The sequence below is a fragment of the Pteropus medius genome, unplaced genomic scaffold, assembly GCF_902729225.1.
Source record: "Pteropus medius unplaced genomic scaffold, Ma_sr-lr_union100, whole genome shotgun sequence".
NCBI lineage: Eukaryota > Metazoa > Chordata > Mammalia > Chiroptera > Pteropodidae > Pteropus > Pteropus medius.
The window spans coordinates 3,717,277-3,728,330 of NW_024350927.1; the positions used below are offsets into that span (position 1 = coordinate 3,717,277).

Genomic DNA, 11,054 nt, shown 5'->3' on the forward strand with positions numbered 1-11,054 from the left:
ATGAGAATCTTCTAAAATCGATGGGTGTGATAGGTGCACAACTCTGTAAGCTAAACACCATGGAGGCGTGCACGTAAATGGGTAAATTGTATGGTGTATGACTTAGATCTCAATAAAGCTGTTTAAAGAAAATATATTTACAGTCACAGGCAGCCTCTCTAGCCTAACTTACTCCTGGCAGGAGTGAGTGATTTGAAGTAAATCACTTCAGAGTAACCTTGGTCATCAGGGAAAATATTTCCACAGGGAGCTTCTCCAAAACCTTAGCTTTGTCTCATTGCTGGAATGGAGCCCTCTGAGCCCCCACGCCCCAGCCCACTACCACCCCCAACGACAATGGAAGCCAAAACACAAAAGCCAAAACCATCAGTCCCACGGCTGTTCCTTACAATCAATCGCACTTCACACTTTTATTGTTAATTTTCTTCACATGGCAGATACAGAACTGTCCTCTCCCGAGATCCAAACCCACGCTCCAAAGCCACCACAGACCTAGAAACACTCCTCTTGATAAAACCACATCCCCTTTTCATGACTGGAACACTCATTTTCTTGACGGTAGGCATTTTCCTGACTCATTTTCCTGACGGTAGGCATTTTCCTGACGGTCTCAGGGTTGAAAGCTGACCAGCACATTTGCACATGCACCCCAAACCCCACATCCCAAACATTTCCAGAATTTGCCATTGGCTGAAGGTGACTTTTGACGTTTTGGGTTTCTAAGCCTTCCTCGCTGCCGAGAGGGGAAAACCCTCAAGAATTGAGAGGCCGGGTACAGTTCATGAGTGTTGACATTTATAGGACAAAATCGTATTGTTGGGATAAGGAACAGCCACAGATTTTCATGCTTGGGAGGGTTAACTTCAGGAGTGAGCAGAAGGATTCCCTCCAGTTTACGAAAATTTAAAACGAACAACGGTCTTTAGCTGCATGGGAAATAGGACAACTGTGACGTAGGTCAACGGTCAGCACTTTTCTGCCCATGTGAGGATGTCACGACAACTTTCTCCTGGACCATTATCAGAGCCCACACTGCAACCGGTCGACTGAGTAATTAAATAACACAAGTTATAAAACTTTAAAAATGGGGCATTTACAGTCAGGGACATAAATACGTGCTTTTAAAAGTGTCTACGTACATATTTACAGAGTTGCAAGATCAACCATAGTAGCCCTGAAAAAAAAAAAGTCCCTTTATTTGTGTGTGACACTCGTATTCTTCAAAGTCCCTTCCTTCCACTTGGGGTTGGATGTATCACCACTGAACATGGAGCTGAAGAAACAGCGCCAGAGTGATCTCGGACACCCTCGTCTAGGGTCTGCCCCAAAGGCACAACACCCAAGACCCTCACGGAACTGGGCCCAAACTCCTCGCTCAGCTGACCCGTTTCTCTGAGGCACGGGCTGTCCCACCAGAGAGCAGGAGCCGGCTTCGTCATTCCCTGGCAGGCCATCGATGGCTTCTGGAAATGTCTTTTTCTTCCCCCCATGTGCTTTTTAATCCTCCAACTTATTTTTCATTTCCCAATTTGTTTGTTCGTGTCTCTTTTCAGCTCCTTTGAGAAGCTCGGACAACACGAGTGTTGATGGTCCCACCAAGCGAGGCAAAGGAGCACATGGGACATGGCCCCCTGCCCGCCACGAGGCCCCGCGCCCTGCATCTCCCACAGGAGGACGCTGACCTATAAACTGGGACAAGGGTTTTCTCCCAGATGCACTTGGACTGAGTACACCCTCGAATCTGGAAGTGACTCCGGAGCCAGCAGCTCCGATTGTGCAGGCCAAGGCAGGGGTTCGGCGAGGCTCCAACGTGTCTACACGCTACTGATTCCCAGACATGCTGGGGGGCGAGGGAGGTGGGCCGTGGGGTGGTCGGAAGGGGAGTTTGGCCTCCTCCAGGAGGCCTTCCTCAGATAGGACTGGGGCTGACCCCTGGGCCAGACTAAGGTCCCCACCATGGCAAAGGACAACTCGAGAAGCAAAAAAGCAGGATCAAGGAGCTCTTTAAAAATTGCATAGTAGGGGAGGCCCCAGCCCCGCAGGAAGACGAGCTGCAGACACGGTCCCGGGGGGCTGCTCCTAAGTCACCTGTTGTGTGGAACCAGCTGCCTCCCCGCCTCCCTGGGGTTCAGGACGCTCGTCCGAAGACTGCACGCACTCACACGTGCGCGCGCACTCACTCACTCACACATGCACGCACTCTCTCCCTCCCTCCCTCTCGCAGGCTCGTGAACTGGATGAACTGGAAGAGGATCATCCCCCCACAGAGCGGAAGGCCAGTCCCTTTGGCTTCACTGATTCCCAGACTTCGGGTACTGAGGAGACAAAAAGAAAAAAAAACAAAACAATGATATCGGCGGCTGCACATTCAGCCACAAGCAGTATCTCATTCGAGTTTTCCACTTAAACTATTTATCGACGTGTGCCACCTACACGGGGAAAAGCACAACTTGGTGACTTCACAGAGAGCACACCTGTGTAACCAGCACCCAGACCAGGAAGCGGAACAGGGCCAAGTTCTCATCAGCCCCCCGCCGAGGCCCCCGGTAGGATAACCGTTCACCCTCAGAATAACCACTATCCTGACCTCTATCCCTTTAGATTGATTTTGTCCATTTTATAACTTAAATGAATGGAACCAGTCAGTGCCTCTCCCTTGTGTCTGGCTTCTTCGGCTGAGTGTGTCTGAGATTTGTCAGTTCCGAGCACGTGGTGTCGGTCTTTCCATCTCCTTGCTACAGGGTTCTGTTGTAGGCTCATGCCACCTTCACCTGCCTAGTCCGCAGCCAACGCACAGTTTGGGGCCATCGTGAGAAATGCCGCTAGGACATTGTCGTATATGTCTAAAAGACGCGTACATATTTACGCTGAGCGGAATGCTGGGTGTGTGGTGTGCGTGTATGACATACGAACATTGTGTTTTCAGGTGCACACGTGTACGTGCTTCTGCCAAGTGGACCTCTAGCAGGAGAACTGCCAGGTCCTGGAGTATGTGGCTGTTCGGCTTCAGTCAACACTGTCAAAACAGTTTTCCAAAGTAGTTACGTTGTCACTTGATTTCATTCGAATGCTCACGACCCTGGTGGCAGGTGACACAGATCCCCATTTTGCATGGAAGAAATGGCGGCTCAGAGAGAAGGAGTGACTTTTATGAGGTTAGGCTGATGACACATGGCATAGGTAGGACTTGAACTCAGGTCGAACGCACTGCAGGGCCTGTGCAGGCTTTCTGTCGAGAGGGAATGGCTTAGCCCATGTGCTTCCTCTGTGGGAACCCCACTTACAGTACTTGGCACAGAGCCAGGCGCGAGTGAGCACTTAATAACGTTTGCTGCATTGGGTTGAACGGAAGCCTGGAATCGGGGTTCAGGAGTTCAGTTCTCTCACCTGGTGGACCTGGTCCTCATCATTATTACTACTAATAACTGCTATTAATATTATGACTACTAATAATAACGATAATATAATAATGCAGTGAGACTAATAATAGTAGTAGTGCTGATTTAGGGAAGGCTTACTACGGACCGGGCACTTTCCTAAGTGTTTTTCATGGACTAACCAACCTGCGCCATCCTTACGATACACTCATTGTACAGATGGGCAGCTCAAAACACGGAGAAGTACCTGCCAGGATTCCTGGAGCCAGGATTCATCTCCAGAAAGCGTGCACTTAACCACAGCACTGTGTCAGTCTCAACCCCCAGAAAACCTCTTGATGGGGCTAGAAAGAGAGCTGCTGGCAGGGGAGCCCCAATTTTTCTATCTGTAAAATGGGAGCGGGAGGGGGGTGACCAGGGCCCTCCAGTTCTGTGCTATCTAGTGTCCACTCCGACTCTGCTCCACAGTGGCCCAGCTCAACCTCACGTCCCCTCTCAGGAGCTGGCTCCCGAGAGGCAGGCTCAGTTCCCACCACAGACAAGAGACTCTCAGGGGGAGGCGGGCTTTATTTTCATGCCTCTCCCCAACCCCCAGAGAAATAAGGCCAAGCCCAGAAACTCGAACTCTAAGGAAGGGAGTAAGTAGGCTATGGGGCTGGGAGGGCGAGTGGAAGAGAGGAAGGCACGACACTAAAGACCCCAAAGTTTCAGAATTCAGCTCACTCTTGCTTAAAGCCCAGGTCTCATTGTAAATGTTGAGTATTATTACTATTATGACAATGATGGCTTACACTTACCCAGTGCTTACTATGTGCCAGGCTCTGTTCTAAGTGCTTTGCATACATTTGCCACTTGTAATTCTCACAGTCCTACGAAGTAGGCACTATCATTGTCCCCATTTTATAGATGTGGAGACTGAGGCTCGGAGGGATTGAGTAACTTGTTGAGGTCCCCCAGCCAGTAAGCGGCAGAACTGGGATATGAGCCCAGGTGGTCCAGGGTCCACCCTCTGGACTGCCGGGCACCCTTGTGCAGGAAAGCCCTGCGCCCCACCCGGCACACAGGCAGGGCCCCACAAGCTATCACGCCCACCCCCTCCTCTCCTTCCCAGCCCACCCCAAGACCCAAGCCCGGGCCCCTCTTCCCTCAGAGCCACCGGATGTTTCCGGAACTTACTCCACCCTCCTCGTACCTGTTGTACCTGTCAGGGAGCAGATGAAGCTTCTACTCTTTGGAGAGCGGTCCTTGGAGCTGAACTGCCGCCGCGGCCTTGACACTCCTGCACTGCCTGGTGACGTACGGGGCGGCTGACGCGGGGCATCGGGTCGCCAGGCGGAGACTGTAGCTGTGCAGAGAGGAACACACACACCATCACCCGGGGCCCAGCGGTGCCCCAGGCAGCACCTGGGAGGCCCAGTGCCTGCACCGCCTCTCCGGGCCCTTGAGGCCAAGGGGATTCGAGCTCTAACCCGCATGCGCTCCGTAGGCTCCACGTGCCCCCTTCCCCGCCTCCCAGGCCACGGTGGCTTCCACCAGAAGCTGCGCTGAGCAGGGCCGTTTGGAGGCCTCTAGCTGAACTGCTCCCTCCAAGGGCCTGAGGAGGTCCCTAGCACCAAGTCACATCCATCGCCTGTGGTGGGGAGTGGAGGGAGGGCCCAGTCCCCTCCAGGCCGATAACTCTACACTAGGCCTCTGCCCTGGCCTCCCTGTGCCTCTGTCCCCACTTTGATGCTGAAGACCACAGAGGGCATATGAACCCGAATCCTGTGACATAGTTCAACCCTATTTGCTACTACAGCCTATTAAATTGGATTTTTTCTCAGGAATTTTTTTTTTTTTTTAAATAGAAGTAACCTAGACTGTTATTCTTCCCTTCCTTCACCCAGCTAATTCATACTCATCTTTCAGGTTCTGGCTGGGATACCCCCTCCTCCAGGAAGCCTTCCTTCTTTATTCCCCGGGTGAGGTGTCCTTCCCGCCGGCTCCTACTGCCCCTCTCACTTCCCCGTCACAGCATTTGTTATACTGAAACCACAGGATGCTGTGTCTGCCCCTCTCACGAGCTGTGAGAGCCCCAGGGCCTCTTGTCCTGTTCATTGCTGCACCCCCAGCTTGACACAACAAAAATAATTATTTGTTGAACAGGAACGGCACATGTGGCACTTGCTACATGCCCGGAAGCGTGCTAAGTTATTTTATATAGATCAACTATCTTACTCTTCTTACGACCTGCCAAGGCGAGTACTCTGTATGTCCCGAATTTACAGCTAGGGGCATGGGAGCATGGTGACTTGTCCCAGGTCCCAAGTCGGCCCCTCTAGATAGAAGAATGGGAGTGAGCAGGACCTCAGGTGAGGAGGGGCGGGAGGTGAGGTGGGCAAGAACTTCCAGGTAGTTCACCTGCTCCAGGTGTTGGCTGGGAGCCAGCTCTGCCCAAGGGAGCAGGGGATGGGAACAGGGCCAGTCTCCAAGCTGAGACAGGATGTAGGATAGTGGTTCTCAACCAGGACACTGGCCGTGCCTGGAGCCCATTTTGGTCGTCACATCTAAGGGGAGGGAGGACACTACTGGCATTTGGAGGGTGGGGCTGGGGTGCTGGTAAACACCCCCCAATGCACCCACAACACACCCATGACAAAGAATGATCCAATTCAAAATGTTCCCAGTGCCAGACTTGACGAGTCTGTATGTACCTATTAATTATGTACCTATTAAAATACATTAACGTATAAACAGGCAAACGACTAATGAAGGTGCCAGAGAGAAGCCCTAGATGAGACACAGGGACCTGCTGTTTTCACAACGGAGATTCCCCCTGACCGCCTGTCAGTCAGTCAAGGCTGGGGCTGCCCCTGAGTGAATCTCTCCCCTGAGGCTATATGATCCAGGTCTGGGGTCAGCTCATTCCATCACCCGAGAAAGATTCAAGGCAGAAAACAGAGGCCCAATGCTCAGCATTCAGCGGCAGGCCTGGTCCTCAGATGGGCCACCAAGACCCACCGGGATTACGAGGCCCAGGAGGTGGTCTGTGGGCTGACCGCCCCAGTGTGAGCACAGTCCCTCAGCCAGCTGCGGGAGGGGACAGCCCGCTGTGAGGCTGCCGGACAGCGTGGATGACTTGCACACCTTTGTGCCGTTGGGGAATATGGGACAGTCCTGGCACATTGCAGTTCCCTGACACTGTACCCTCTCTGAGAAAATGTCCCCAGCAGAATGTAGGACGAGCAGCGGCCCTGGAGACAGGCAGCCCTCGTCATTAATTTCCAGCTTCTTCTCGTTACCGTCACCACACATCTATTAAACATGCAAAACCCGGATCAAAGATGACACCTGCTGACTTCCCAGCCCTCCTCGCTATCGGGCATTTTTCTGCTTCTCTGCCACCCTCAGGCTCCTTCGGCCGCAGCCATTTCCACCAGGGAACTTGCTTGCTCCACGCCCCCAGGCATCCACCCGGGCAGAGCAGTCGGCGGGGCAAGGCCCCTGCAGGCAGGGACCGCTCGCTGTCCCTCAGCCGCTGCCTGACATGCACATGGCCCACGTGACTCCCAAGTACTTTCTCAGCTGTCATCTCTGCAGCCCCCAGCAGCCCAGGAAGCAGGAAGAACGAGCACTTTTATACCCTTTCACAGATGTGGAAACTGAGGCTCAGACAGATGAGAAGACTTTCCTGAGAAAGCAAAGCCCTGGCGTTTCGGCTTCATGGGCTACGATTGGGTGAGGGGGACACCACGTCACCACCTGGGTGTTTCCCGTTAGGACTAGGGCAGTGATGGCCAGCAGGACAGTCTCCTCCCTGATCAGGAAAAACCTGTCTCTGGTCAGAGAACTCTTAAGAGCCCAGTGGCCGCCTGGAGCTAAGATGTAAAGTGCAGAGGACGCAGACACAATTTCCCCAGTCCTCAGCACAGCAGCTGCGAACTCGCGAAGACCTTGAGATTCTTGGTTCCCACTTGCTAGCTGTGGGACCTCAGTAAGTCACGGACCTCTGAGCTCTGGTTTTATCATCTGCCAAATGGCAATAGCAATTTCAAAGGGTTATTGTGATGATTAAATTTAGAGAAAGCTCCTTGCTCGGCACATAGTGGTGCTCCGATATCTATTTGCACAACGTTTGGATCGTGGCGGTTGTTGGGGGCTGGTGAGGGGCGGGGGTGGTCTTGCTGCGTGAAGGTTGCTGGGTGTGTGACCCATGCCGAGAAGTCATAACCCCGGAGGAGGCAGCATGGCCGTTACAGACCTGAGTGCAAGTTCCCGTCCTCATACGCTCACTGGCTGTGGGACCCCGGCCTCCGACACTCGGTGTCCCCGTCTGTAAAGCAGAGGCAACCCCTACTGGCCTGACGATGCAGAGTGGGGCTGGGTAGAGCCGAGGGACCAGGTCGTGAGAGCACTTTGGCTTCTGAGAGGAATTCGGCACCTGTGGGACACTTCTAGTGGTGTGACGACGTGGAGCATCAGAGTGGCACGTGGCCACCGCCCTGCCGGCTCTGTCTGCTCGGACCCCGGCTAGTTTCCTACAAGGCTGCCACACCCCTCACAGGTGCCCCCATCCCACGCTGGGTCCCCTCCCACCTGTTACACAGAAGACTGGCCTGCCTCTTCCCAAACATCAGTAAATCAGGGGGTGGCACACCCCTGCTGCAACTGTCAATCCGGGCGCCCAGATGGGGGCCAAGTTCGTAACACATATAACCTGGCCAGCTGACCGCCCCGGCCCTGTCTCACTCCCTTTGGCTCTTGTCACCCCGGCTGCACGGGCTTCTCTCAGCCCATCCACTCAGAGCCTCGTCCTGGTGGCCGCCAGCCTGCTCCTCGCTAGATTCACCCAGGAAGGCCTGTGACACCAGCATCTCTGGGGGCGGCGGGGTGGAGGGGGGGCACCAGGCCTCGGTAGTTTTAAGCCCCCCAGTGACTGCAGCATGGGACCAGGTTTGAGAACTGCTGCTCTGGAGACGTTTCCGGGGTGCTCTTGGCACGCGTCCCTACAGAGCTGGTTCCCGTTGTCCCAGGAATGTTGATGAATGCCGGCCTCCCCTGTGCCTGCGGGACGGGGTGGGGTCTGTGCATCACCGCAACCTAGTTTTGAGTGAGTGAATAGCAGACCCTCCAAACTTACTGCCTGAAGAAATGAGGGATTCTAGACGCCAAGAAACCGCCCCCAGCATGGGCTTCTCAGACACCGGGAAACCTGGCCCATCCAGAGCGGGAGACAGAACACCAACCCGACAGGCCCCCTCCGACGTCCCTCCGGAAACCTGGTGTGACTCGTAATTTTAAATTCACAGCACCAAGAAGGGGCTGGACAAGAATGGCAGCAACAGTGTTTTTTTTTTTTTAGAAAAAGCAGGGGAATCTAGCATTACTTTTACGAGTGCCATACACTGTGGTTTAACTTTTTAAAGCCATGGTGGGTGGGGTCGGGAGAGGTCTGTTCCACCCAGACTTTGCTCAGAGTTCTCCATCCACTTACAGAATGCTCTCCACTCTTCAGCTTTCTGGAAACTTCACTTGCCTGGAACAAAAACGCATGGACTTTTAAAGCCCAGTGGGGCCTCCTATGCGGTCCAGTCCCCCCCGATCTGGACAGGCGGGGAGCAGTTACGCGAGAGATTGTCTCTAGCACACCCGGCTCGTGCCCAGTGTCCAGGGCCCGGCTCGTGGCGAGGGCTCATGAATGGCGGCCTCCAGAGCATCATCTCCTTGGGACGATCATTTCTCAATCGTCAGAACCCTCAATGGTCTGAAGGCGCCAAACGGGAAGAGCTGATCTGCTCCTGGCCCTGGAAGCAGCACCCATTCTTTCATTCAGCCATCTGTGTCTCCTCCGGTCCACTCCCGAATCCGGGGCTGGGCACCTGCGTTCCCTGCCTGGAAGGCAGACCCCAGGTCGAGGGGCTCGCCCCGCCCCCCTTCAAGTTCCCGCCCAAGCGCCACCTCCTCAGTGCGCCTCCCCCAGCCCCGAACTGTCAGCCTCCAGTCCGTTTTACGATGGCCGCCCCCCACCACCCGTGGATTCACTTTCCACGGCTTCGTTACCTGCAAGTCAACCACGGGCCAAAAATATTAAATGGGAAATTCCGGAAATTAACAGCTGGTAAGCGTGAAATGTGTACCGTTGGGAGTCACGAGATGAAATCTCTCGCTTCATCCCACCCGGGGCCGTGACTCGCCCCTTGTCCAGAACATTCATGCTCTATGAAGATACAGTAAGGTATTTTGAGACAGAGAGAAACCACATTCACATAACTTCTATAGCAGTGTGTTGTTATAATTGTTCTATTTTATTAATTATTGTTGTGAATCCCTTACTGTGTCTAATTGGTCAATTAAACCTTATTGTAGGTATGTGCGTATAGGAAAAAATAGGGTTTGGTACTATCTGTGGTTTCAGGCATCCACTGGGGGTCTTAAACCGTGTCCCCCACGGATAAGGGGGCGCTACTGAACTTGATTGCATTCATCACCATCAACATACTCCGTATCTACTTGGTTGTTTGTGTACTGGCTCCATCAGAAGCTTCTTGTCACCGACGTATCCCCAGCACCTAGACCGTTGCCCAGCATGCGGTAGGGCGTCTACTACCTGCCAGGTGCTCTGGCAAGGAAGCTTTAGTGACTACGACACACAGATTTCTTCACCTTGCAGAGTGTGCATGTGACTTTGTGTCGCCCAGGGAGGAAAAATGCCGTTTCGGAGGGAGGGCGAAGCCCATGTGAGGCCGAGACGTGGGGCTCCGGGGTCCTGGGCGACCACATTCTCGTTCTGCTCCCCGTGGTTTCTGGTACAGGAGGCATCAGGAGACGCTGACTACACACGAGAAACTAAACTGAAGGGCGTGAAGGCCAAGGTCAGGGAGAAGATGACAACACAGAAAGCTTCCAGGAGGGGACGTTTCCTGCTCAAGTCCTGAGCAGAGAGGGTGACGAAGGACGCCCAAGGATCTAACTAACCGCCGTGGTTCGTTTGCCTGGGGCGTCTCCATGAGCTAATGAGCCACGAGGGAAGGGGGCTCCCTCACCTCCAGGGGTCTTCCTGGGCTTGGGGGAGTTGGGGACAAGGTGATATTACAGAGTGGCGGCCACACGCCTGAGCTTCTCAGCTCCAGGGCCTTCCCTGGGACAGCGGATGTAGAGACCAGGGAGATGAAGTAACAACAAAAACAACAAAAACTGAATAAAAATGGGCAAAGCCTATCCAGTCATTGAACAGATACTTTAATGACATGAAGAGGCCATTCACAGAGAAATCTAAAGCCAATTTAGATAAAAAGATGCTCAGCTACCCTGCCATCATCCACGAAGAACTTGTTAACACAAGGGACGGCTCCCTGATCAGACCGCAGGGAACGTGACAGAGAAGAGGGCTGCCCTCACTTCCTCGCCAGGTAGGGAGGCCGATCCCACCTGCCCCAACTCCTGGGAGCCTCCTGGCCCAGTTCCTCTCAGAACTGTTAAATGCAGCCCCCCGGATGAGCAGTTACTGTCACTCAGCACGGGGTCAATGCCAGAGATGCAGCTGAGAGGTCAGGGTCCCAACCCCGCCTTCCCAGGAGACGTCCTAGCGGAGACAGAAAGTGAATACATGAGCATGTCCACTGGTGAGTTTGGAATTCGTCGCCCCCGGGTGGACTGGGTGGGTGCGCAGGGGAGTGGAGACAGGAGGGGGTCTGGGGA

General features: G+C 53.9%; 1 protein-coding gene across 7 annotated transcripts in view; it reads right to left on the bottom strand.

Moving 5' to 3' along the window:
- Positions 1-381: 381 nt before the first annotated feature.
- PRDM2 (PR/SET domain 2) overlaps positions 382-11,054 on the bottom strand; it is a 111,236-nt gene continuing 100,563 nt past the window's right edge. For 5 of the 7 annotated variants that reach the window (XM_039842174.1, XM_039842164.1, XM_039842170.1 and 2 more), the window contains 2 exons: positions 4,579-4,722; positions 382-2,315 (listed from right to left, as the gene is read on the bottom strand). In XM_039842174.1, the coding sequence (XP_039698108.1) occupies positions 2,254-2,315; positions 4,579-4,722 (206 nt within the window). In that variant the 3' untranslated portion in view covers positions 382-2,253. Of the gene's footprint in view, positions 2,316-4,569; positions 4,723-11,054 lie in introns of all 7 variants that reach the window. The other 2 variants (XM_039842173.1, XM_039842165.1) reach the window with 1 other exon arrangement.